At 38.9% G+C, this 27,798-nt stretch overlaps 3 protein-coding genes across 6 annotated transcripts; 2 read left to right on the plus strand and 1 right to left on the minus strand.

The window, feature by feature from the left end:
• Positions 1-533: 533 nt before the first annotated feature.
• Positions 534-9,356, plus strand: tsen2 (TSEN2 tRNA splicing endonuclease subunit). Of its 3 annotated transcripts, XM_015348035.2 has the most exons (13): positions 534-720; positions 1,158-1,224; positions 2,901-3,135; positions 3,215-3,281; positions 3,633-3,672; positions 4,615-5,173; positions 5,520-5,597; positions 5,964-6,014; positions 6,360-6,498; positions 7,381-7,417; positions 7,730-7,841; positions 8,548-8,637; positions 8,857-9,356. In XM_015348035.2, exons 3-13 carry the CDS (start codon positions 2,947-2,949, stop codon positions 8,914-8,916), a joined length of 1,422 nt encoding a protein of 473 aa, XP_015203521.2. In that variant the 5' UTR covers positions 534-720; positions 1,158-1,224; positions 2,901-2,946; the 3' UTR covers positions 8,917-9,356. The 3 variants fall into 3 exon arrangements, with proteins under 3 accessions (XP_015203521.2, XP_015203520.2, XP_006631170.2); XM_015348034.2 differs by lacking the exons at positions 534-720; positions 1,158-1,224 and adding an exon at positions 2,258-2,341; XM_006631107.3 differs by lacking the exons at positions 534-720; positions 1,158-1,224 and adding an exon at positions 2,287-2,397.
• Positions 9,357-9,638: 282 nt separating this feature from the next.
• On the minus strand, positions 9,639-14,669 carry LOC102690471 (MKRN2 opposite strand protein). Its single transcript, XM_006631108.3, has 4 exons — positions 14,467-14,669; positions 13,523-13,572; positions 12,631-12,793; positions 9,639-12,189 (listed from the first exon to the last, which is right to left on the minus strand). Exons 1-4 carry the CDS (start codon positions 14,667-14,669, stop codon positions 11,958-11,960), a joined length of 648 nt encoding a protein of 215 aa, XP_006631171.2. The 3' UTR covers positions 9,639-11,957.
• Positions 14,670-14,746: 77 nt separating this feature from the next.
• Positions 14,747-27,353, plus strand: mkrn2 (makorin, ring finger protein, 2). Of its 2 annotated transcripts, XM_015348242.2 has the most exons (9): positions 14,747-14,831; positions 15,150-15,282; positions 16,431-16,559; positions 18,230-18,384; positions 19,539-19,858; positions 21,148-21,362; positions 22,840-22,950; positions 25,661-25,805; positions 26,716-27,353. In XM_015348242.2, exons 2-9 carry the CDS (start codon positions 15,257-15,259, stop codon positions 26,866-26,868), a joined length of 1,254 nt encoding a protein of 417 aa, XP_015203728.2. In that variant the 5' UTR covers positions 14,747-14,831; positions 15,150-15,256; the 3' UTR covers positions 26,869-27,353. The 2 variants fall into 2 exon arrangements, with proteins under 2 accessions (XP_015203728.2, XP_006631172.2); XM_006631109.3 differs by lacking the exon at positions 14,747-14,831 and having other exon boundaries at positions 14,927-15,282.
• Positions 27,354-27,798: the final 445 nt, after the last annotated feature.

The raw sequence follows: 27,798 nt of genomic DNA on the forward strand, positions 1-27,798 counted from the left end.
TGGGCACAGACAGGGCTTAGTGATGACAAACAAACCGATCAACACAACTTGCGGTCACTGCACACTTCAATTCTTGTCTTTTCACTTAAAAATATTCATACAGACATAGAATGACCCAAGTAAGAGGAAGAAATGGTATAGGACATACAAACTGTGGATATATACACAACACTATGCATACATCTACCTAAAAATGTGTACTGAAAAAAATAATTATAAATGTGTTTTTTGTACATTAGCATTTCTGTTAATTGACCTGACATCGAACATGCTCAAAGGTACGAGCGGGACCTGATGAGCATGTAATGATACATACACGATGTGAATTACTGCCTCGTAGTTTGACTACACGTTGTGTTCCAGCAAACAGTATTGAGTTCCTGTCTATAGTAAATGTGCTTTAGATGAGACCATGTACAGTAGCAGATATAGATGGTACCGCTGGAAAATGTGAGACAAATACACCGAGAGCAGACCCTGGATAGGCGAAGAGGGAGGCGAGAGCGGGGCAGGCGATTAAGCTGCTTGGCCGAGTCTTGCCTTGCTTTTGAAGCGCAGCTACAGTATAACCGCTCAGCTGTGCAAAACTGCAGGGTCTGATGCAGCCTGATATTGGAGATCCATCGACAGTTAATTGATCAATCCGAACTGCAGACCTACAGTAGGACGACGGGGAGTTTCAAGCGGGCAGGACCAGACGAAGACATTCGCAATGAGCCGGTGGGTGAACATTCGTAAATAGTTTAGACCTTGTTCCTCCTAAATGATTGTTTTAGCAATGAGTTTAAATTAAGAATGTTGAAGTTGGTTGAGGTCGACTTTAAGGTAGGTTTTAAACATTTTAAAAAAGATTGGGACTTTCTAAAAGAATGGAAATGGAAATGGAGTCCTCAGCTAACTAAATAAAACAGCGTCTTGTCGATAATATAGTGGGAGGTAACAAGAACAATAGATTTTCTAAAGTGCATTTACATTTGAATATCTACATCCTTTGCTTTTAAATATATATACATCTTGACTGTCTGGTTTTTTATTACGTGAGAGACATTGGTGCTATTATTGGAAAACAAAACTTCCCTTCTCTTTTGCGGTACTTATCAAAGAAAGTGACACTTTGTACTTGCTCATTAACGCATTTTATTTTTTCAAACCAGCAGAGATGCCAGTCACCATCACATCTGCCCACTGCTGACAAACCGCCAACACTTCACTGCAGAGGGCTAGGTGAGACAGGCTGCCGACAGTAAAGTTAACCACGCGTTCAGCGAAGCGTCTGGTACAATTTCCGACTTCCCAGGTCACAAGATCAACAGGCGGTCTCTTGAAAGCTGAGGCAATAGGCGCTATGAATTAAGTCATGTAAAGGAAACGTGTATTACCCATATGGTCCTCGCTCAAGTGGTAAAACCATATACAAAATATTTCCTCCTATTTTGCACAGCGGTTTTCTTCCCCAATGATCACAAGGTATTTTAAATTCATCCATACTGAACTACTGCAGTACCCACCTTGGTGACTCACGAAAGCCTGCAACAACAGTTAAACTACTGTACACAGGTCACTCATTAGCTAAATTCGAAATATAATTTCATTTAACTATAAAGGTGCCCTAACCTAGTGTTAGTGATTATGTTTTTTTTTATTATTTAAGTCTAATTTATGTCTCCATGTCTTAAGTAAACTGAGATGAGACTCCTTAAGATATGTAATGTGAAGATATGATCTATATAAACGAAGTTTTTTCGATTTGTTTGAAACTTTTTTTTAAACGTCAGGCAGACCATAGTACAGCTGTACATTATTGTACAGAACCTCTATTTTATCGTGCGCATTTGATGTTTTTTTAAACAGTCTGATTTTACAAAATACTTCTGTGCAATTCTAGAATAAATCTTTATTCGAACACAAGGCGGCGCAGTGTTTCGGAATATATCACGTAACAACTGTATCTTCAGTTGAATAATCAAAGTGCTTTAAACTTCTTTTTACATTAGCTGTGATAAAATAAGTTTACTCGTTTATACGTATGTGGCTTATATATACTGAGTGAATTTTAACAACTACATTTTAAGTGTCTTCGTATGTAGCGTATTTCAATTACTTAGGCATCCCTTAAACAATGGAAATCAGAATACCATGCGTGTTCTAGACTAGAGGTATCACCAAAAACGGCCCCCATTTCCAATGTATTGCTGTTTGTCTTACCAAGGGCTAAAATTGTTGGCCTTTGTTTAAACTTTTGTTAGTAAATTGCTTTATAAAAAGGAACCAAGTTACAGAACTACACGTTTCCGATCGGATACAATGTTGTGTAGCACATATTTCTCACGTGTGTAGCAGAGTAAGTTACGTTTGGTACTGTATGTATTTTTTTCTGAGGACCCGCTTACAAAACGTGTAAGTGAACTGTAGCTTTACGAAGCTGTAAGAATGTGCTGCATTGGGTTTTCGGTGTTTTTGTATTAGTACAAGGAACAAAGTCAGTTATGTTTTGCTTATTACGGATGTCTATCAGTTTCATTCATTGCATCTGATACGAGGATACAATGACTGGCTGTAAGCGGAACACAGCTTGATCGTAAATTTAAAATGGAAAAATATTTTAAGTAGAATACTCGCAGAAATGCATTTAAAACCATTGAAATGTCTGTGCTTTGCTTCTGATGAGATCATTTCAACTTGGTGAAAACTGTTTATAAATAAATGATATTCTTGCGTACTGGTGAGGTACAGTATACACAGTAGCTTACAACTATTTTCAAATAAGAAGGAAGTACCTTTGATGTGTATCGTAAGAAAACGTGTTCTAGAGCTCTCCATATCATGAAAGCACCAAGTAAATAATAACCTGTGCAACACTTTAATGTTTGCTTTTTTAATTTCCTGTTATCCTACATCAGTCTGCAAGGGAATTGAACTAGGTCTCTAGTCAAGAAGCACTGTGAGATGACAGAAGCCGTCTTTCAGGCGCCTAAACGACGAGCCAGGGTTTACGAGTCCTATGCGGGTCCATTCCCTGTGACAGTTTCTGCAGACAAAGGACAAAATAAGGAATGCAGGATCTACAGAGCTGAGATTGTAAACCAGCATGTCCTTGTGAGAGATCCCGAGGATATACAAGCCTTATATGGAAAGGTGTGTACGATGTTTATATTCTCTGATTACTTTTTCATCCGATTGGTTTCTAAAAATGGTTTCCTGCTTGTTTTTGTAGGGTTATTTTGGGAAAGGTATCTTATCAAGGAGCAGACCCGAGTACAACATTTCAGACAAGTGGCAGAGTAAGTTTTGTTCTGGGGATGGGAGGTTGATTCTCTCCTGTGTGACTTTAGTGAACGATTTCAGTTACAAACAGGCATTCAGATTTTCTCAAGATGAAGTGAGGGTAGAACCCTTTATATGCCTATGCGGAAAAATAAAATTGCTCATCACTACAGTTGGAGGTGTTCCCAGTGCTTTTGAAAATAGTTTGTTACCTTTTTACCATGCATTAAATCTGGTTATTGTTTTTTATGCAATGTTTGGTCTTCTTCAGGCACCTAAATGCACTTTGACAGGATATTTCCCTAGTCTAAACTAATGAAGGCAATCCAATTTACTGTTAATTGTTTTATGTTGTATGTTCTTCACAGATCTTGGCTCTAGAAGTCTACCTGTAATTTCTTCCTCCAAGTAAGTTTAAATTTCTTTCCTTTCATTTGTGTCAACAATCTTGAAAAGCTGAGAAGAATTCTAAAAATGTTTAGAGATGATAATAAAATTATGATGAATTCCCCCTTTCCTCCATTTCTAGTATATCCCACCCACCTGTATCCAAGTCCTGGGCACAGGGGCCTGAGTATCTAGTATATAGTTCTAATTTCACCTCTAATCTTAATTAAACCTTTTTCATATAGATTCAAATACTCTTTTTTTGTAGACATTGGTCTGTAATTGAAATGTAAATGTATAGCCAATAGAATTCCGGCCCTGAAGGACTGTAGTTGACAGTCCAAACTGTACATAAAATATAATACAGTACTGTATATGTATTATATATAGTATGTGTGAAGTAACAAAAGATAAAACACAATTTAGACTTTAGACTTTCAGAAGGGGGAGGCATGGTGGCACAGTAGTTAGCTTTGCTGTCTCGCAGAGCTGGAGTACTGGGTTTGCTTCTTGACTAGGGGTGTTATCTGCGTAGAGTTCCCCTGAGTGCTCCGGTATCCTACCAGTCATACTGGATTCTGGGAAATTTGCCCTGGCTATGACTGTGTGCATGTCTGTGTCTGCCTCGTGATGGACTGGCGCCCCCTACAGGGTGTCCCCTGCCTTCTGCCCATTGCCTGAAGAGGTTAGAAAGTGGGTGGACTTCCACAAGGCCTTTCTGTGCACTATTTTCTCTTGAGTGGGAGTTTAAACTGTTAGATGCCTTAAATGTAACCTGGTAGAGAAGATTCTAATTCTGTATATTTTGAGTTTGTAAGAAAAAAGGGTATTATTATTCAGAACTGCTCTGTTTTAATATTGTTATTGCAATTCATATGGAAATTTAAATACAGTATAGGAGTATCACTGCTCTTTTAAATGTGAGGAAATATTTTTTTTTTCCTGTTTGTATTGTTTTTCCAGGTACCAGCTTCATTTAAATTGGGCCCAGGATATTTTGCGAGAGCAGGGCCTGGATGAAGAATCCATTCATCAAGCCCTTGAGAAGTACACACACCCAGTGGACCTGGCTGAGGCTAACAGGGCTGCGCTGGGGAATGGCCTTGAACAGACAACGGGCAGCACCTCTCAGGGAAATAACGGAGCGCTGGGAGCCCCAGCCTCACCAGCTGGTCGCAGTTCAGACAGCAGGCAGCCGGATCGGCCCGAGTGTGAGGCGGCGTCTTGGAGTCCGGAGAAAAAGAAACCCAGGAGACAAGGGGATCCTTGCTATGACCCGCTGGCGGACAGCTACTCGGATGAGCCTGTAGAGGGAGATAGGGAGGACCTGAGCCTTGTGAAATGTGATAAGCACGATGACTGGCTTGTGCACTGTGGGTGCAGGCTGAAGGACAGGGCGATGGAGACCAGGCCAGACACGCGTAGCCCCTCCTTCTCCCCTGGGTACGAATATGTACTGGTGAGGGAGGAGGAGGAAGAGGAAATTCAGTGCGCGGGGGAAAACGAGAACTCCCTTTCCAGTGTAAATATCAACATTTCACTTATTTCGGATATTTTTCTGGGCTTAAAGAAAAATGTAAAATTGTCTGATGTTGAGCTGAAAGCCCTACAGTTTAAATAGACATTTGTGTAAATCTTGTTGATCAATTTGGGTATATAAGTATTATAAAAACATTCTTTACACTTTTTGGGTTGTTGCTCTAATTCGAATTCATTCTGAGCAAAAGGATATGATGTCCATGACAAATAAGTGTGTGTTGCTATCTGGCTTCTTAAAAGGAGCACAGGACTTCAACCTTGAAGGTCGTGGTTAAAATCCTAAATGTTAAGTCATACTCTGGCATTCATCTGATTTTTTCTTTTTACAGTCTCAAACAACTGAACGGTTTGTTTGGCGAATCAACCCTTTTAGGATTATTGAGTATCTGCAGCTGAGTTTAGAAGAGGTAAGCTTAAATTTATCTTCTATTTTTAAACTTTCATTTAAAGTAAGAGATTGTTTGTCATAGCTGGGAGGATCATTAATATTAAGAAGGAGAAAACGTTTAGAAGAACACATATAACCCTCTTGTATACAGATTGCTTTTTTTCTTTAATACCGTTTTCAGTATAGTACACCCAGTATGTAATATACAGTATAATGAATTGCGTATATTTCTAGCATTGTTTGTCTAGGGACAGTCACTACAATTATTCACAACTGTGCTCTCCACACAAATCCTGGTGATGCCTGAAACACCGCTTTAAGGATTTTTAGAGTTTATCAGCCTTGGAATTTCTAGGGTCTGTTTAACATTTCTGTTTCTGTGTAGGCCTTCTTCTTGGTGTATGCTTTGGGGTGTTTATCCATTTATCACAATGGGGTAAGATGCCCTGATTCAATATTACTTCCTGTGCATCTTATAATGTGAGAGAAGTTATATAAGGAAAGATTTGTTTGTCTAGTATTTTAAGTCTGTTTGTTTCTTGTTTTTGCCATCATATTAAAGTGTGTGATAGAACTTTGAATCTATTGCACTTAATACTTTACATTCATTGTTTGTAAATTGCCTTGGATAAAAATATTAAACAGATAAGACCATAATAATAATTGACATTTAAAAGAGATTGTGTGCTCATAATGTATTAGAATCAAATGTTTTTAGTTATGTATTTGTAACTGATGAGAGGACTTTTTTCCATTTAGTGCTCTTTGGTTTCTTGTTTAGGATCCCTTAACAATTCTTAATCTCTGGGAAATATTTAGTTCAATCCAGCCTAGCTTTCAAACGAGTTATGTGGCCTACCACTACTTTAGAAGCAAAGGATGGGTGCCAAAGATTGGAATGAAGTATGGAACAGATTTCTGTAAGTATGTTATACCTTCACTAATGTTCCTTCACAGTAGACATTAATTTTGTTTTAATTTTAATTCTTTATAGAACTGGAGGAGTGTTGTGTTTGGGGTGTACTGACAGTTTTAATAACTGACCAAAGTACCCATTGTTTTTCTCTAACTCAGTCTCCATATCTGCTCAGTAGCTGGGTTCTCACAATAGTGAGACATTCTCACAATGGGCAGGTGTAAGGAGATTTACAGCATATCAGTTACGTGGCTATACAAACTCTCCATAGCACTTAGAAATATATGGAAAATATGTAATGATAGTTCTCTATATTGTAAAGCTCCAGAGAGAGTCTCTATTACGGGCTGTCCAGGGAATCATTTTGTGTACTTCATTACTTCCCACTGAATTTTATTTTAGGCTTAATCATTCTCAGATATTTTCCAAGAGGCTTAAGTAACACCTTGAGTTGCGTGTTGAATAATTTATCCCTCCTAAGCAATGCTTTCCTCATTGTCCCTTAACATTTGTCTCCTGCCTTTTCGGAAATGTAACTGATTCCCACTGACCTACAAAGAGGGTCATTGGTTTCCTCGTATAGCGAAGTAGGGCAGCTCTCAGGGTAGTCACCTCTGCAGAAGTGCAATATCATATAGTGACCAGTCTCCTAAAGGGTTTCTTTTTCCGTTTTTCCTGGCTTTTTTTTTCCTCATTAAATATCCTATGAGCTAAGCTTATATTATATACATGGTGTACATATGCAATTTTAGTTTTGTGCACCTAAGACAATTATAAATTTAATCTCAAGCAGATTCACATTCCATGTTCTTTGAGAGAATAACTGTACCTCATTCTGGACTTTTTTTTTCTTCTTTCCTGGAACATATTGATTCCTCCTTCAAAGTGCTATATCGGAAAGGACCTCCATTTTACCATGCAAGGTTAGTTTCACTTCAGAATTCTCTGTATATTTAGATTGTGCATGTAGTCCATGACACAGCCCTCACCAGAGAAGGCAGCTTGAATACTGAAAACGGAAAATGCATGGATGTAAATCATAACTTTATATGTAGCAATGTAACAATAAACATATTTTTACATCTGTCAGTGTATTAGAGTATTATACTCATAAACAGAGATTCTTATAAATCTGCAAGAAATGCAAATTAATTGAACAGTATGCTTTCTGGTTCTTACAAAATGCAAATTGCAGTAATGAGGGTGCTTACAAAATATGCGGTGTGTCTTTCCAGCTACTCTGTTGTTGTGGAGAAAGCGGATGAGACATTTCAAGGGTCGGCTCTGCGGCCTTTCACCTGGCGATCCCTGGCTGCTCTAAACAGAATCACAGGCAATGTTTCGAAGGTGACTTTGGAAGCGTGGCAAAAATGCTCATTGAAATAAAATGTGCAAGTTAGTTTGCAAGATGTATTTAGGGGCTTTCGTGAAGACTTCATTATCCCCAGATAGTTCCTGGAAGTATCTAGCCGAGATGATACACAGATATTCGCTCCTAGTCCCAGAGGGCTACTGTGTCTTCAGGTGTCGGTTCCACTCTGGACACTTGGTGACTTATTGAATAATCAAGTATGTTCTATATTACCATAGTGTCCAGGTCTTTACTCATTGAGGATTTTCAGTTGTCTGTAATACCATGTGTGGTTCAGGCCTCCTGGACCAGAAGTGAATATGACTGCCCTAAGATATACTTTTTTTCCTTTTGGATATAAGGTACCTTAAGTTGCAGACCATCTGGTCATGTCTGAAAACTTCACTTTTATAGAATGAGTGAGCAAAGATGTGCAATCTATTAGTTGTCTTAGGTTACCTACTGTATAATAAACTATACAAATAAAACAAAAGGCTGGAAAACAAAAGAAGTAAATATTTTTGCATGTCTCAATTAAACACCAATATTTAGATTACAAATATATTGGAAAATTACAAAACATTTTTTAAAAATATTGTTATCTTTAAGCTATTGCCTAAAGATAAAAGCTGTTTTGTTATTAATTTAAACTTGCCAGCCGATAAGGCATTTTCTGATACAACTTGCTTCAATTGTTCTCAGGAACTGCTGCTATGCTATGTCATCAGGCCTTTGGATATGACAGAAGAAGACATGTCCACCCCTGATTGCATGAAAAGGATCAAGGTTCAGGTGGGAAGATTTCTATTCCAATTTAAATAATCCTTTCAGGATCAAAATAGGTCCTTTTAGTCTAAAAACAGAATTACTGGTTGACGGGTATCTCTCTGATTAAAGGAAATACCGAATAATGAGAGTTACAGAGAACAGAGAAAAGGATATCTCTGTGTAAATCTTCCAGTGTTTCTTATGAAGAGATTTTTTTCTTATTAATGTATTTTGATATTTCAGGAGATTATTGTGAGCAGGTGGATATCTTCTCGAGACCATACAGAACAAGAGGAGATATAGCTCCGAAGCAATAACTGCGGTTCGTTTCAGTCAACTCTGAAGCTCATGTGAGATGCAACTTTTCCTGATGGCGAGCACACACAAAAGCATATTTTGTCTGTCGTTTTTCACATTCCTTAATGTTTATTTAAAACTAAATCCTGCAATGAACGCCTACTACATAAATAAATGTGATTCCCTACCAGCATAAACCCTGCTGATCGGTTCTTAGTCTGAGTCTGTTAAAAATTGTGACATTGTATGAGGATTGTTTATATGTCAACTTGCTTCACTTCTGTGCAGGCCAAATGCATTAAATTTGTGACAAAATGGTCTTTTTATCTAAAGTCAAGTTGAGATTTCTGTGTTTGTTTTCCATTCTCAAGCTTGAAAACTATTTGGGATCTTGGGAGAACCTACAGTATTATTTTTGTGCTTGAAGTAAACTAAAGTAAAACAAACTGTCTTGTTACCTGTGTTAATGTTTGAAAAATACTTAAAAATGCAACAGATACTGGAACCAATAGCATTTGTTGCATTTTGTAATGTTTCTTTCTATGTATTAGTCTCACTTTTTCTTAGTAACTTATAATCACCAATTAGTAAAGACCTGGAAACAAGGGTAAACTAGACTGAGGAAGTGCACTCAGTCAATAACAACTCAGTGGATGTTATTGATTCAAATAACATTAAGAATGCCAGAAAGCAGAATCATCCTAACAGAGGTCTAATTCTTCTTTTGTATATATAAAATCAAAGGTAGCAGCCATTTGCTGCTGTGTAATCCTTATTAGGGCTCAGTTTAGGGAAGACCAATGGAAATCAATGCAATGAGTGTACAATTGAATTTCTTCCATAGTGCTTTACATAAGTAATTATAACTGCTTGCCCTTAAAAAAGAAAGATATTCCTTGTAAATTGTTAATTTTATTCTTATACATTTGAACACATTAAGTATAGAAAAAACAATTGGAAAATCAAACTGACAATTAAATTAAAATGCATTTTTTTGTGCAATTCAGTGTAAAACAGATGAACATTTGTGAGGAAAAGACAAAACAAGGTTATGAACAAAACATAGTTTACCTACACTTCTGCTACCAGGAAGGTATCTCGGTTTCAGCATATCCTGGACACTTTATCTCTCCATCTATATTTAATAGTAATCCGTTAAGCCTAATTGACCATTTGAGTGAAATCAAACTTAATTGGTTTGAACTCACTCAACGGAAACTTGTGAAAACTGATACGCAGTTGGAAGATTAGGAGAGCTGCTTGTGCCATAAGGTTATTCATTGTCAAAACACACATGCCCAGTATATAGAACTCAGGTGTCATTGTAGACAACAAAGGAACCCTTACTGTAATTTTAGAGCTTTGTGTCCTTCATGTGTGAAGTGATCCAAGGATAGAGGTGAATTACTGATCATAATCAAAACTATCTCCATCATGTGCAGCTTTTTTTAGAAATGGACCAGCTTTTATTTAAAATGGTAAATTCAAAACATTGTCATTATTATTTAACTTATATATTATATTAACATTATTATGTTATATAACTGTTATTTTTAACTAGGAAGTTGCCTATTTCCAATAAGCCTGCTTCTTCAGTCTGTGGTCTTTGGAAAAAGAAGAATTAGATCTTTTAGCCATTTGCAAATCAATAAAATTGTGGAAATTTCCTATTTTCCTCCCGCTCATAGCAGATAGAATGCTGTACAGAGAAAATTAGCTATCCCAGATAGAACACTGCGCTTAGAATAGAATACATTACATTTTATTTCAATATAACGGAGCACCTCAAAATACTATAAAAGTGAGCAGATATAACTATTTGTCTTTTTGATGAAACAACTTGCTCAGATGACCAGACTGTGGTGTTTGTATGATTGCTAATTGCTTCTTTCACCATACCTCACTCTCCTTCCAGCAACGCTCCTTGATGCATGACAGTTCAGCGGCTCAGCGCTTCGTTGTGGTGACACTCGGTTGTATTTTTCTTTTGTTGTGTACGTTTGCCACCTTTTTTACTAGCACAGGACAAAGGCATTGCTACAGAAAATTAATTGCATCCTGTTTCAAAAACAATCCTAAAATAACTCCAGATCCATGTCATGTCATTTGCCTACCCAAGCAAGCAATGAGCACAAGACAAGGGTACACCAGTCCATCGCAGGGCCAGTGCAAGCCAGTCACACATGGGGACAATTTGGAGGCCACGGTAAAGGCAGAGGGGGTAAATTTGGCCCGGACACCGGGATAACCCCCTACACTATCCTGAAAAGCCTGGGGATCTTTAAGGACCACGGAGAGTCAGGACCTCGGTTTAACGTCTCATCCGAAAGACGGCATCCACTACAGTATAGTGTCCCCGCCACTATACCGGGGGCTTTATGACCCACACTAACACCACTTCCAGCAGCAACCTTAGCTTCCCAGGAGGTCTCCCATCCAGGTACATGTATGATTTTATTCTGAACAGTTTGAACATTTTTGAATGACAAATTTTAAAGTGACCCGGCTCAGAGCTCTCTGTGCATCCTAGCACAACTGCATTGTGTCTTCATTTCAGCTGCTCTTTCTGCTTGACAATGGAAGCTGCAGTATCCAGCCTTTTACTTCTACATGTTTCTGAAACTCAGCAGAAAACCACAGTTATCAAATGGTGTCACAGAACCATTGAAAAATAAACTGAATTCTGCATACTTCTTACAGTATTGTGAAGAAATTCCATCACATGCACTCAAACCTCAATCAAGTCACACACCTCTTGCCCTGTAATTTATATACAGTAAAATTCCTAATATTGCAATGGCCTTCAGAGAGAGAAAAGGCATCAAAAACTAATTAATTCCATATACATGTACCATTTTACAAACCGTAAATACAGTAACATAAAATTCTGATGTGGGAAAAAAAAACATTTAAAGCACGTGTGATGGAGCAGCTGGTGGCCTGGTGTCAAAACTGAAGGACAAAATTTCCCTCACCTTTCAATTAGCCAAATGTATTTCAAATCAGGCCATTTATGTTTTCAGTGAACCACTCTGAGTCAAGCAGGTTCAGACGTAGCTGGTGTCATCTCCTTCTTTCTGAGAACCATCCACGATGTAAAAATAGTTTTCAGAAATTTCCTGGTAGAGGGTGATGTACCTGGATGCTCTCTTGGTTCTTGGAAGAACAAACTTTTCTGTGAATTCAGTCTTGCTCAGGCTGCTCTTTCCCTGTGTGGCCAGCACACAGTTGATAAAAGTGAGAGCATATGTATAGCAGTTGTGCTCTGTTTCATTGTATCTGTAAATGATAAGGAAAAGTTATCAAAGTAAAAGAAACTTCTTACTTGATTTTATTTTGTATCTTTTTATGTACATTCTATAAAACTATTTTTGAAGTGTCTCATACACAACGTAAAGCTTAAACTTAACTCCTCACTATAATCTCAGTTTCTAAATTTTGCAAACCCTATGAAACAATATTTTGCCAAACAACACATTAACAGAAGTGAAGAGGAAAACAAACATTGAAACTTATGAAAACATGTAAAAGTTAGTCTTTGTTGAAATGACAAACATTCTGATATTCCATGTGTTGTGCTAAATGTTTCTTTGTCTAAATTAAACTGCAGTGAATCAGTCTTTCTGCATAAACTCCCATAGTCCAACTTTATTCATGTCACTTAGTATTTTGAAGTAGTGTGGATTTTTCATTAAAAATCTGTTTTTTTGAAAGAAATACCTTTGTGAATGCCACATCTCTGCGGAAGAGAACTGCTCCAGGTAGCAATCCCACTGATTTATCAAACTGTACATGTCAGGCTGGACCAGGGGAACACTGACAGACTGATCCCACCCCAGCTCATCTCTACAGATGCCAGTCTCATTGTAGTTATAAACTACACCTGCAAGGAACACACAGATCTTCATGCAGCCTCCGAGCTGTTGAGTGTTTTAAATGTTAGTAATACACGTGTTCATACACTGAGAACAGTACAGGTGGCTGAAAGTATCAATATAAAAATGTTAATATACTGATTTTTAAAAGGTAAACCCTCTAAATTGATAAATGTATTCCAATTGCATGAAATAAAGTAAGAATTAAAACATTTCTAATAATAAGGACACCATCTACTTTTCATAACTTAGCAAACTGTTAAGGACTCCATAAGATATAATGACCCATGGATGATTAGCATTTTTTGTACACATTATACAATAGATGAAGAGGTTCTGTTGTTTTGAATGCAAATCAAAAGTTAGGTTTCTGTGAGATTATGTAAGCGTTATTTAGGTAGTCATACAAACTGACTAGTAACCTTTTGTTTTCCATTTTTTATAAAAAAATGGGAACCTATTGTAGGCATGATTACTCCCCCTAATAATTTCATAACCAAATGTGACCTCATCCGCTTTCGAAAGCACTTGCACATCTTTTTATCTGCTGCTGCCTGCACGTAAATTATTTTCACACTGCCGTTGTCCCATTTCATACTCCTTTCCCACTACTGCGTCAACTACAGAACATACTAACCCACTGAACTTCTGCAAGTCTGAAACTGTTTCCTGTGATATTCCATCACTGTGGAATAAATTCAATAATTGTGGTGCATTCAAAATACACTGTACAGTACCTTTAGTGTTGGTGATTCCAACGTGAAGATCTGATCTTCCGTCATACTCTCTGTGGAAGTAAGAAACTTTGAACAAAACATCGTAGAAATAACTACACGTTGTGAAAATTGACAACTCACTCAAAGCCAGCTATGTTGCTTTCTGCTACAACTTTTCACCATTCCTCATACATCTCAATTTGAGAGGAACAACTGATTTTTTCACGTTGTTTTTTTTTTCATTTGAATCTTCAAAAACGTGATCTGAACAGCTCAAAGTGTACCTTACGTGACCACAATATGTACTGTTACAGTACTAATAGCAAATCCGTCAAAGTTGCCAGTCAAATCCAAATTACTCTATTGTCCCTTGACTAGTGTTTTTTTTCTTCCCTCTACACGTTCATCCATTTAGAAGGGTATTTTATTGTAAATACAAAATGCAGATGTACTGGAATTCAACTGGTGGACTTGATAATGACTAAATTATTTCTACAACACATTACCGTCCCATTTGACAAAAACTACAGGTTATTTTGATTAATTTCAAACGACGTGACCCTGGCATTCGGTACAGTAGACGTCTGAATCTGCTGCAGAACAACTTTCGAACAGGGTTCTACAAAATGTTGGGGGAAAAAATCTTGAACAGAAAAATCTGAAACGTCCTGGCTCTCTCTGAGAAATCACAACTGATGTCTTCAACTCGAAGGCGATAGGACGTGGACTGTTCTTGCCGATGTTCAACGAAGCAATTAACGGAGTATTGTTCATTTAATAGAAACTGCTTTTTTGTTGTTGTTTACTAAGGAGTTAATTGCGGCATACAGTGCCTTTGAACAGAACATTCAGTTCCTGAAATAGAGGTTGTGCTCATTTTCCCTTTTCCCTGACACACGCCTGTGAGTGAATCACGGTCGACAGAAAACAAAACAAAATCTGCCGCACCGCTAAAGCGATCTCACCTGAGAAATTCCCCTGTCGTGGGCTTGACGAGGAACGAGCACTTGGCTCTCTGTCCGCCCGCGAAGGGACTAGGGATGCTAACCGGTGCCTCTTCAAACCGCCGGCAGCTCAGACTTTCGCCGCACTCGGGGCAGTTCTCTGGGACGAAAAAACAGTAAATGTCCTTGTCACAGTGGTGGAATTTGATAACTGCCTTCTCCATTTGGAGCAGCCGCGGACACACTGAGGCAAAACCGAGTGTCAGGCAGTGACAAAGTAACAGATCGCACCTTAGAGATCAGAGAGCAGGTCCTTCCTACGGCTGTGTGATGTCACTTCATTGACGCGATGACTGGCTGCACGCAAACCTTTAATTACATAGCGGGTGTGTTTTTTCTCTCTCTCTGTGGTTATAAGAGACGGTGAAATTGCATGGAGTGTGTTCGACACAAAACAGTGTTTTACCGGACCGTTTTAATTATGGCTTATTCTAACGAAGCGTCTGTAGATACGAGTGCGGTGGGGGTGACTGTAGTGTAATGTTGTAGTGTGCGTTAAATCGCGTTAGCAAAGTCCTGTGACGGGTACATAATTCCACTGTTAGGCCACTTTCATAAACGACAGTTGCTGTAGATTACACATTTATTTTTCCATGACTATTATTTCCCACTTAAAAGTCAAACAGGCTGTTTGTTTTTTTAAGATCGGAACCCTTGGTTGCAGTTCCTTGTTCCGGGGGGATGTAATTGAAGCGTGCACCCAAAGTATCTGGAGGAGGTACAATTCTGTAACCCTTATGGAAGACAGAACATGACTACTAAGCAAGTCACCTGCAGGTAAAAATTGCTGTTTTTCTTTGTTTTAGATATACATTTTACACGTCCATATTTAAAAAGAGTTTAGCTCTCATATTCTGAAAATGACATGCTTGAGAGCAGAGTTCTAAAGTGACGTTATGGCGTGTCGTTTACTTGACCATCAATAATTTAAGCACTGTAACGTTATACGTTTTCTAATGGAAAAGGAGAATCAAATCACTATCGTTGATAGTGGTTGACAGTGTCTTCATTATGATTTTTTTTTCATCCAATTTGATCAGGCAATCTAAAATGAGTAAGGAGACCTTCTGAAACAAGTAGAATGAGTAGACACTATGGAAGAGTTACAGTGGCTTTTTGGGCTGTTTTATTACCTGTTAAGTGTTGTTACCTTAACAATGTCAGAATTTGCTTTTAGATCTGTGAAATACTTAAGCTTTAAGCTCGAGGATCAGAAGCGAGGAGCTACTGTTGTTGTACACTACAGGTCCATTGAAATTGTTTTCAGACACTGCTGTGTTTGTCAGTGCTCTCCGTGACGTCGTTTGCAAACGAGAATTTATTCTCAGCTGTTTTCTCTGGTTAAATGAAGAATAGAAAAAGAAATACACCTCTTCAAATCGTTTAACCTAGGTAATCAGTTCTAATTCTGTAAAGCATTAAAATCAAAGGTCAGACTTTCTCTGACCAGTTTTATCAACCGGTCGTTTTTTGTAAAAAGTGGGTTTTTCTTATTGTGGGCAAAATGTTTTTTTTTTATGATCTTTTCTTCCAGTACTCTACCAAGACGTGCACAATAGCGGTAGAAGTAACCCGATAACGACAACAATACATTAAGGGTTCTTCCTGGTCATCAGAGATCACACCATTAACGGTGGTGCATTTTAGAGTAGGATATAACCCCACTAAGAAAGTAATCCTGATTGAGAATAAAACACTTCCCGTGATCTGTAAATCGATGCTTTCTCCAAAAACAAATGGATGTAAAAAATTAATGGTCTTGCGGAGGGAGATATTTTAAATGACATTTGTTCCCCAGAAATGTGCAATGTGTGTTCATGTGGGATGCATTATGTGGAATGCATGTGCTTTTATTAAAGCGTTCAAAAATCTAACTTTCCGCTCCTCGTACAGCTCATCATGACTGCTGTTTGTCTCCGTTGTAGGTATTTCTTGCATGGCGTTTGCCGCGAGGGGACCCGATGTATGTTTTCGCACGATTTGACTACAAGCAAACCCTCGACGATCTGCAAGTTTTACCAAAAAGGGCAGTGTGCATACGGAGATCGCTGCAGGTAGAAAGTTCTTGTCAGTAACCCTGTCAGTTTTTTTTTAACAATCATTCGATCCCTTTAAAGTAATTCTGAAACACAAGAGGCCTACAGAATTCATTGACTTCGAATAACTGTCATTATAACTATGCCAATACGAGCAATAATATTCAGCGAGATGACAAATCTGACGAAAGAGAACGTGTGCTAAAATGACTCTTCACACCAGAGGGCGCTAGCATCACTGAAATGATGCGTTACACGCCATGAATTAATCGCGTACACTTAGGTCGACAATGGTGATGTTTTACTATTGGTGCTCACAGGACTATTCTGTGAGGTCCCGCCATCATGTGCCAAATGTCTTAGCGTTGCGGTGCATGTAGTGCAATATTCTAAGATGTCATATTTGTCTTGTCAAGGGGAACACTTGTTTTTGTAGAGAGAAAAGCTTCCTATGGCAAGTGGTAAGCAGCACATAGGAGAAACCCTCTAGCAATTGGATGTTTTTACCCCCCCAATAGACCTGAGATCTTATTGCCGTTCGATAAAATGTATTGAATGATTTTTTTCTAGGTTATAGCTGTACCAGATTTCCCCTCAGTGCCATTCTGGACGTTCGTATATTCCGACTTGCTAAGGCATGGGAAGAAAGGAGCAATAAAATAGAATGAAAAGAAGAGCATTCAGCTTGTTTGAATCGATTAACTTTTTAATCATCCGCTAATGTAAATGTAGATTTAAGTTGACGACGATTATTTTTCTGCGTTTTTATCACAACCTTGAGTCATGTGTTTTTTTATTTGCAGTTTGCAGATAAATATTGTGTTTGCTATTAAAATGTCTTTCTAAAGATAATTTGTTTGTTTTTTTAATCTGTGATTTTTAATTCTTAAAAAAAGCTGTCGGTAGTTCATCCTGATTTTTTCTTCAGAGTTTTAAATGGTGATGCCAATCAATTTCTTTCGGAAGACAAGTCCGTTTAATAAACATTTGCCTCCTATCATCTTGACCCCTTTATAGATTTCCAAAAATAGATAAAGAATTTTGGTAAGCAAGGCTTCAGAGTTTATTTAATTCCAGTATGATTTTTCAAATGATCCCTTCTCATATTATATGCCATAAAATTAGAAGATGAGTTGTTTTTAGCCCCACGACTAAAATATATAGGTTAAGAATCTTTAAAAGGCAGTGATACTGCTACTACCAACCATCAGTATAAGATCAATAGTGTGTGGCTTTCCTGTAATGCTAGCTTACACCGATGTGATATTATTCACATTTTCCGTTTTGAACACTCATTCCATCCTAAATTTATGTATGTTTTAGAAAATCGTCTGACAAACAGAAAAGAAATCGTGACGATCTTCGTTTTATTATCGTTTAGCGTTCAGTGTATTGTCACACAGTCCAAGAAAATATGAACAAAGAAATAGAATAGGCTGGCTTTAACTCACCCTGTTCGCTTGGTTGCTAGTAATTGAGAATTTGATCGATCCATCTCTTTAATGACCCTGTGGTGTCTACCTTAATACAGTGATGTGGCCAAGGATCTGGTTCCAAGTTATTGCAGTATTCTGTGTCAGGATGACTCCTGATGTTCATCTCGAACGCTCCCTAAGATTGTTTAACAGTGCTTTTAAAACCTTTCCAAAGCAACACATTCTTCTTATTGCATGTTGTGTGTTTTGTAGGTATGATCATATTAAGACAGCTGCTGGAAGGGGGGCAGGTGCCCCCGGAGATCTCACCGAGAAGAGCTGCAGTGGTCTGGCTGCAGTTGCAGGAGCCATCCCCCCAGCAGGCTCTGGGAGACGTGGGAAAAGATCCTTAGTCTTGAGAGACAGAGGTAACACATCTCTTGCAGGAGCTTTTGGCTTCAGAGCAGCCTGGACTGATACGAGTGTGCGTGCACGCACATTTGTTTAAAGTTGTACTTTTGTTTCGTCATCCGACGGCCAGCCAGCCCCTCTTGTCTTGCAGAGTAATCTTTGAATTTTGGGAGAGGTGTTAAAGAAACAGAGGGCCAGCAATTTTATCACACAAGTCTAGTGTCACACTTCTTCCCTAAAGGGTGAGCCCGCCAGCTAGTTTTAACGAATTGTTCTGGTTTTGGTATATGTGAGTAACATATTGCAGCTGGTGTGTTTATGTTTCTATTTGGTGGCTGTTTAGACAGTCTCAAAGTGGTTTCACTCTGGAATTTACGGTGGCTATAAAGGAGAAAAAATCGTTAAGCTTTTTTGGTCCCTTAACCTCCTCAGCAGTTTGTTGTAATTGACCCTTTTCTGGTAAGCAGTGGTTATGCACTGCAAACTGACGAATCAAAAAAATAAAAAAATCCTGGTTCACCCCTGACCAAGACTGAATTATTATTACTACTCGATACCATTTTTTGTACTCTTAGGAGCATAAGCTACCCTGTCTTATATATGGTAAATGTATATCAAGTTTAAGGCATTTTCTGCATTTGTTGAAATCTGTAGTTTTATCAGTTGTAAAAATGAGTTTGTTTCTAATTCCTTTAATGGTTTAATATCTGACACTAGGCATCATAACGTCATTTGAATCTGAAGCACTGTGCCTGAGACATACTGTAGTTTTCAGCTATTTTTAAAGTGGTCTGTTTGAAGATAAGGGTTCCTGTATGAATTAAAAAATATTTTTAGGTTTTCTTTTATTGCTACAATATGGATGGTTGATATACAACATGTGCGATGGTCCTCACGTCATTTTATGACCTCGGATTTCATTAAAAGAATGTATTTCTTAAATTCATTTCTTATGTTAGTGTTTTTCTCATTGTTAGGTGTTTAGCAGTGATATTTATGTCACATGTGTGTAAATGTCAAGGTAAACTAAATGACCTATGAGTATATGGAATTTTGTGTAAGCTTTGATATTACTTGACACTCAAGTTTATCCCAGTCTATGTTCACTCACACACCCAAATAATGGGTTTTTATGAGGTCTTGTTAATCTGAAAGTGTGCGTTTCCTTCAGCTCTTTGCAGCACTTCAGAGGTAAGGATGCCACAGCACAGATCTGACGCCTCAGACAGCTCCAAGTTGGACTGCTGGGGTCACAGCGATGAGGCCGTCAACCCCAAACCTCATTCATATCTAGAGGCTATCCAAAGTGGGCTGGAGAGTTCAGCATCTGGGAGCTCGGTTACTGATTCACAACAGCTGTGCCCTTATGCAGCTGCTGGTCAGTGTCACTATGGCAACAGTTGCACGTATCTCCATGGTGATGTTTGTGACATATGTGGGCTTCAGGTGCTGCATCCCATGGACTCTGAACAGAGGAAAGCACATGAGAAGGTAAGGATGCACAACCAAGAGAGCCCCTGGCAATCTCAGATGGCTCCACTTTTGTAGTTTTCATCCAGTATTAAAACAGCCAGCCTTCAGTGATTGTCTTAATTCGGTATTGTTTAGGTTTGCCATTTCCAAATGCACAATCACAGATTAAATCTTGCAGTTTGTGAATAGCTTTACTCTAATGCTGCCTAGGGTCTGTCTGTTAAATGGATGTGATCATTTCATAAATATTTTGATTCCATTGTAACAAAAAAGAAAATGGTTATTAATCTGAAAACCACCCCTTTTTGTAAAGTAATTTTAGATTAATATTTACATGTATTAATAATTGATGCCCCATTTAATTATACAATATATTCTTTCCCATATATATATACCCTCTGTATAATGTTGCGGTTGTTGCTGACAGTTCTAAAGGAAATAACTGTCAAATGCAATTCAAAACAATTTATTTAGTTTTGCTACATTTTTTATTCATATCTGAGCAGTGTTGCAAATTAATTTACTTTGGTTTCTTGGTCAGTTCTTCCTGAGGGTGAATTTGCTTTACTAAAAGCCTGGAGCATAAAAAGGCACTAGTCTCTGCTCCTCGAAATGTGTGTTCTCTCTCCACAAGCTGTGGAAGTACCATGTTTGTGGCCAATCAAGAAACGAAAGGAACCCAGCAGAAGCCCCCGGAAATAGAATTTAAACAGAAAATTGCAAAACCATAATAGCTGCTATTCAAATGAATAACATTTATCGATTGTCTGTTGTTAAAACCTCTCCCTAACATTGGCAAAAATAAGCAGGTTGTGTTAGTGGCCCCTCGGGCTGCTGTTTGTGTCTCTGAGGGCTGTGTATATATGTACAGTTTGTAAAGGTTTATTCCATGCTGAAGAAAGAGGCACAATGTTTCGAATTAAAACGCAAGTAATTAAAACTATTGAACTCTACTGAAAACAAATTAAAAATTACTTCAAAGTTAAATACGGATTCTTCTTGTTATTGGTATAATTAGGTCATATATTAATTAACCTGGAATAAACCTTTACCTGTTCCTTTGCAGCGTAGTACCTTCTTGAACTTCTCTGTGTCCAGTTTGCCTGCTGCTGTTCCAGAGCAATGGGAGAGAAACCTGAAGGAGAGCGATGTGCAGATGCACATGATTAGGGCCTAGACAAAGTGCACGTTGGACCTAATCGGGACTTAAAAAAGGCCTGCTTCTTGCTATGACTTGAAAAAAAGCACACTAGGTAACTACGCCTACGTATAGAGTATGTTTTTCACTTTTGTTTTTTTCCCCCCAGCTGTGCATGATGGCGTTTGAGGTGGATATGGAGCGGGCTTTTGCGGCTCAGTTCAGCCAGGACAAGGTGTGCAGTATCTGTATGGAGGTGGTGTACGAGAAGGCGGTGCCCTCGGAGAAACGCTTCGGGATCCTTTCCAGTTGCAATCACACCTACTGTCTGAGCTGCATCAGGCAGTGGCGCTGTGCCAAGCAGTTCGAGAACAAGATCATCAAGTGAGTGCAGAGCAACCTATCGTGTAACGCGGGTCAGGCCGGAGAATCCTGCGCTCTGCAGTGGCGTTCGAGGCCCCTGCATGTAGAGCTCCTCTTCAATGTGAGCACAGATGGATAGAAGCTGGGGGGTGGATTAGTTAGTCGAGTTAAATAACATTGCTCGATAGTCTCTCCCTGTAAGACAAACTCTAAAAATTGAATTGTAGACTCCGAATTAAACATCCAGCCATTTCTCCATTTTCTAATTCCCAATACAGGGTAGCAAATAACAGGTGCAAGGCAGGGTACATCCTGGGTGGGATGCCAGTCCATCACGGGGCACAAACAGACACACACCAGGGCCAGTTTTTCCAGAAGCTAGTTAACTTTATCTTTTAGTTATCTTTGGAGTGTGGGAGGAAACCGGAGGACACAGAGGAGATGGCCAAATTTCCCACCGGCCTTTATCAATCATGGCCTCCTAACAATCCCCCTCTATTAATTGGCTTCATTACTCTGCTCTCCTCCCCACTGATCGCTGATGTGTGGTGAGCGTTCTGGCGCAATATGGCTGCCGTCGCATCATCCAGGTGGATGCTGCACATTTGTGGTGGTGGAGGGGAGTCCCCATTACCTGTAAAGCGCTTTGAGTGGAGTGTCCAGAAAAAGCGCTATATAAGTATAAGCAATTATTATTATTATTATTATTATTATTATTATTATTATTATTATTATTATTATTATTATTATTATTATTATTACACGAGAAGGTGCAGTACGTACAAACACCACTCAGATGGCATCCCAGGTCCGAAATTGTACCCAGCCCCCTAACACCACTGTGCCACCGCAGTTTTAAACATAGATAACAAAAAAAGCATAGTACAAATGGTATTTTGCATTTTTGCTATATAGTTTTGTTCAGAAATGTTCACAACTGATACAACAACATGATAGGTAGAAAACCTTTTTGGTGTACACAGGATTGCTCAAACAAAGTGATATACGTCAGTTTTACATCCGTCTCAGAAATGATTAAAAAGCGGATGTCGCATCACAGGTTTTGTGAAACAGACATTGCTTCCCCCTTGCAATTCATGCACCCCCTTGCCATTTTGAATTAACCCTGAAAATACAATTAAAGAGGACAGAGATTTCCCGTAAGATCATAAGATGGAGAAGGAAATTATATATATTCAGTGTATATATAATGAAGTAGTTCAAGTAGGTAGCTGCGTCAGCATGCGTAGGCTGCCATAGAACAAGTAAGGGCTTAATTCATGCTGAAAAGAGAAGAAAAGATTATATAATAGTTGGGAAATGCAACTAGAACAGAGAGACTCCGAGAGCTATGATTTAGTTTTGTGAGCCTTCATCAATTCATATCTCATGGAACCGGTTCTGTCAAGAACAGTGGATTTGACTCTGAAGGATACAGTTTCTTTTCTTGTTCTGTACTGTTCACTGAAAGGCATTTTTCTTCCTGGTTTTGTGGCAGGTCATGCCCAGAATGCCGTGTGGTGTCGGAGTTTGTTATTCCTAGCTCGTACTGGGTGGAAGACCAGGATGAGAAGAACAGGCTTATTGAAGAGTTCAAAGCTGGAGTGAGGTCAGAGAAGTATCTTGCATTACTTGAAAGACAAAATTTCAATTTGGTTACATAACTTCATCGTGTTGCATTATGAAACATTTGACTGTCCTGTGCGTCGAAGTCATTTTTATTCTTTCTGTAGTGTCCAGTGAGCACCGTGTGGCCTTTGCAAACAGATCTGTTGCAGTTATAATTGATTTTAGCCTTCCACTATCCCATTATATGCTTTTGTTTTGAGCACTCCATAATCCATCACAGGTGCCACTTGAATTTTCAGCAAGGTGCTGGCTAAAGAAAAGAGCACCATCTAGTGGGAGAATTGCCACATCGGCACTGACCTACTTACAAAGTTTTGGATTTCAAACAATTTAAACATTTTTGATCTCTCTTGCAGATAATAGTGTAACATTCAGCATGCGTGCTCTTCACCAGATGGTTTAGTTAGTTTCAAAAGCCGTGACTGCAAAGAAAGTTTTAGATGTCGGTCAATTAAGAACAAATAACTTCTGTGTATTGGAAAATTGTGTTTGGAAGGAGAGTTATTTGTTGTTTCAGCACTCTTTTTTTTTTCTGTGTGCAATGTGTGATTCTCCTCCATTATTATAATCTGTGAAAAAACGTGGAAATTCAGGATTTGATGATGGCGTGTTTAAAGGCATGTATTGGTCATGGAAATATTGCGCGGTATTCTAAGGTGTGCTGAAGGTTAACGTTTCCATTAACCTTGCCTAAACAGAAATAGAAATACAAAGGTCAGTGTGGAGATCTTGGCAGCGCTTCTCCAGTTTAGATGTCAGCCACACTTTTTTTTTTTTTGTAGCTCCTGCTTGGAAGATACTTGGTTTTGTTGACACAGAGGGGAAAATCCCTTTTCATCTTAAAATGAAGCGCGCCGGCTCGATCTGAGCTGTACACTACAAAAATGTTTTGATATTTAAGATTGTTTCCTTAGTACAAGGAATGACATCTGAAAGAAATTTGCACCTATGGAATGAATTTTTGCATGTGCCAGAGTGTGATATAAGAATAGATTTCCATGGTTGTTTGTTTTCCATTCTGTCTGATGTGTGTTTTCAGCTGTGTGAGGTTTAGCAAGGGAGCAAACCTTTCGTAAAAGTTGTTGCTAAAAGCTTGTGTTTAACTGGAAATACCTTGTTTTGTCCGTCACATACACGTAAAGCTTTTTGTTTAATGACATAAGTATCCTGCTGGTATTATATGAAAAACAGATGAGTTTTAAATAGCAAGCAAGTTCTATTTATAGGGCTGAAGCAAATCTAGTTTATGGCTTGTATCAAAGATGAAGTGAAGCCAATTTTATTTCTAGAGTTATAACCATTCACAGTCAGATCTGTACTGCATGTAGTCAAGGTGCTCTTGAAAACCTAGCAGTATTATAAGCTGTAGTCAGCATTTAACATCTTCTCAATATACCTGCTAAAACAGATTTGAATGTAGACAATATGACTCTTTGATTTGTTCATATTGTATTCAGTAATCTGACTGTCCATAACATCCCTGAATTTACCGTTACTAAAGAAACATTTGAAATTCAAAATGGAAGTTCTGCTGTAGAATAGATTTAACAAATGCATTAATTCAGTTTGTTCATTTCTAAAAGCTAAATCTTTGAGAGCTTGGACGGGTTAAAAATATTTCCATATGAATGATTCTGGCTGAGAAAAGTTGATCAAACGTAACTTTGTTTCAGTTTAAGTACAGCTGATTCACAAAGGGAAGCTTGTGATTTGACAAATCTACAGTCATTGTAATGTAGCCAAATTTTGTAAGAATGTGTGCTTTGTTACGTTAATTATAATTTGAAAAGTTATTTTACAGGAATGGTATGACAGTTCTACAAGCCTGTGAGCTAATTGTAAGGGTTAAGATGAATTGTTTGCAACAAAACTTTTCAGCTTGTTAAACCCTGCAGCGCTGTCTCCTTCATCTGTCACACTGACCTCATTTGTTTTTGTTTCATAGCCAAAGTTTTTTTTTTTATTTTCATTGTGCACTCCTGCATATCAGGATTTTTGTCTGAGAAAACAAAGGTATTGTGCTGGGTCAAACAGGAGTAGTATTAATTGCAGCATCAAATAATTTTCAAAACGGGTTTAGAAGCTTCCAATGAGTGTGTTAAAGGCCTGTTTGTTTATTTTTGGAGACTTCTATCTTGCCTAACTCGAGAATTAGTGTGAATTGTGTTGGAAATCGAAATGTCTAAGGAAGTAGTAAAGAATTGCAAAAATGAGTCATTGCATGTCATGTTCAATTTGTGGTGTATTAAAGCTGTTTAGCTTAAACATTTGTCTGCGTATTACTGACTTTAGTTCCTCAATCACGTCAATCTAATGGAAGCCAGAACTGAATGTATAGTTTTGGGAAAGGAATAAAACCGAACACTCGACGAGAAAGATTAGTCATTTTTTATTTTAGTGATACTAACTCCTTGATTCTGAAAATGTTTCATCAGATGTAAAACGTGTACAATGTTGTATATGAGGCCCTGCATCTCAGCTTCCTTTGTTTGCTAATGCACTTCTTGTTTTACTCTTGGAAATGAGTGAAATGAAGGCATGAGCCTTTCCAGACATCACCTCGAACTTGTGTTGGATGCAGACGGAAACCAGCCGTGCTGCCGAAAGTTGGAAGCCCTATCGGTTAGCAGGCAATGCGTCGTCACCAATGTCTTCCATTTTAACATCACTTTGCCCTCCATCTCTTTCAGCAAAAAGCCTTGTAAATACTTTGAGCAGGGAAGAGGGACTTGTCCATTTGGTGGGAAGTGCCTTTACATGCACGCATACCCGGATGGCACACGTGCTGAGCCTGACAAGCCCCGCAAGCAGCTGAGCTCCGAGGGCAACGTTCGGGTAAGATCGCCCTCGCCTCCCCCACTTCTGTACGCACCATGTTCCTCGTTTCGCGGATCAGTTTCTTGAGCTTGTCGATGTGCGGTAGGACATTCCCTTAAACCCTGGAGTGCTTGTCTCAGAAACCAGAGAAGGCTCGAGAGCAGCGATATCTTTTCTATAATGAGATGACCAAAATTGTATACAGTATTCTAAAATAGGCCTTACTATTGCGTTATGCAATTTTAACATTGATTTTAATTCTATATTTTAATTGATTCCCTACATTATCTAGAAGGTGTACTTCATGTCAGCATAAACTCCCAAGTCTTTTTCCATAAGTAACTGTTCTAAGAGAAGCACTGGTCCTAGTACAGACCCTTGTGGTACTCCACTAATTACACCGCCCCAGGTTGAGAATTCCCCCCTTATCCAAACACCTTCGAATGCTTACTGCCTGTATAAGGAACATCACCAAAATCGAAGTACACTGTATCATATTGTCTGTGTGTATCCATTTAATGTTGCTTCTTCAAAGCACTCTTAACAAGTTGGTTAGTCAAGACCTACCTTATCTAAATCCATGCTGGCTATTTTTTCAAGCGTATGATTTACATATAGGTGATCCTATGTTTTTTTTATCTGAAGTTAATTTGCAAAATTAGGGATAACTAAGGTCTCACTTCCATCTCCAACACAAACACAGAATCCAAAAGCAATTCGTTATACTTTCATATTAGCTAATGGATCCTTTAATATGGATAGAAGGATGCCACCGTGTAGGTCACATCTGGGCATGTGAAGTTAGCTCGAAAGCAGTTTTGTTAGGGCGGGTGCGTGCACTCATTTCAGTTTCACCGTCTTTCCGAAATGCTCAAGACCCGTGCGCGTCCGGCTGTGTCAGACCCCCTTCTCCTCTGCTGCCCCGCAGTTTCTCAACGCCGTGCGGCTGTGGGATTTCATCGAGGAGCGGGAGCAGCGGGGGGCGAGGCAGCCCGACGACGAGGCGGTGGCGGAGCTGGGGGAGCTCTTCCTCCAGCTGTCTGGGGCCGACGGGGAGGGCGGCGCCCCCGCCTCGCAGTGAGGGCCGGCCCGGCTCCACTCCCAACAGCCCCGGCGCTCTGCTCAGTGGACTGGAGGAGGGAGCTCCCTGGCTAACAGCTGTCAGACCCGTCTTCGTGTTTCCCCCCCCCCCCGCAGTGGTGGTTTACTTCAGGCCACAACAACATATCAAAATTCGGCCTCAACTTGGGGGCAATAAAATGTATTCTCCTGGGAGCCAGCAGGTGGCTGGGAGTTATCGTGTACGGTATTTTTTTAAGTCTGGTGCTTCATGGTGAAAGGAAACCGGTAACATTTTCAGAAACTTTGCAAGTAAAAATCTGCTATATTTTCTTGAGATGCTTAATACTATTTGCCAGATTTAAATAATTTATAACGAACCTACCAGGTCCTCTGTGTTCTGTGTTGGAGCAGTGGAAGCAGCACAATGGGGTAATTTCGTATGTACAGTAGCAATTTAAAAATGTAAATGGGTGGCTTGTAGAAATAAAATTTACTGCACAGAAATCACTTTTTTTTTTAAGTGGCGGCCAACTTGAATGCATTGATCACAATAATTAAGGGTTGATTACTGCTTCCAGATTGTCCTCCATGTGAACTGTAAATTGACTGAGTTCATTATAAAACAGGTAAGAATTGTCTTTAATGTAGAAACAGTCCTGTAGGAGTAAGAATCACTCTAGATTGTTATATAAGCACAGGGGAACAAAATTTTTTATAGCAACATGAGTCTCTCTTTGCTTAGAGCAAATATAGTATGTGAATTTGTATGTTAGGCATACTATCATTTGGCTTTTAAAGTTTGTTTAGAGCCTACTATAGAAATGCCAGTGTTGCAAAGTTTACTCATTTGACTTCACCACCAAACACAGGCAATTATTAAATAAGGTAGGGTCAGCTTGACAGGGTGAAGAAGTACTGAAACACACCTTCAATCCTGGATCTGTTTTAG

The sequence above is a fragment of the Lepisosteus oculatus genome, chromosome 4 (genome assembly GCF_040954835.1).
Source record: "Lepisosteus oculatus isolate fLepOcu1 chromosome 4, fLepOcu1.hap2, whole genome shotgun sequence".
NCBI classification, from domain to species: Eukaryota; Metazoa; Chordata; class Actinopteri; order Semionotiformes; family Lepisosteidae; genus Lepisosteus; species Lepisosteus oculatus.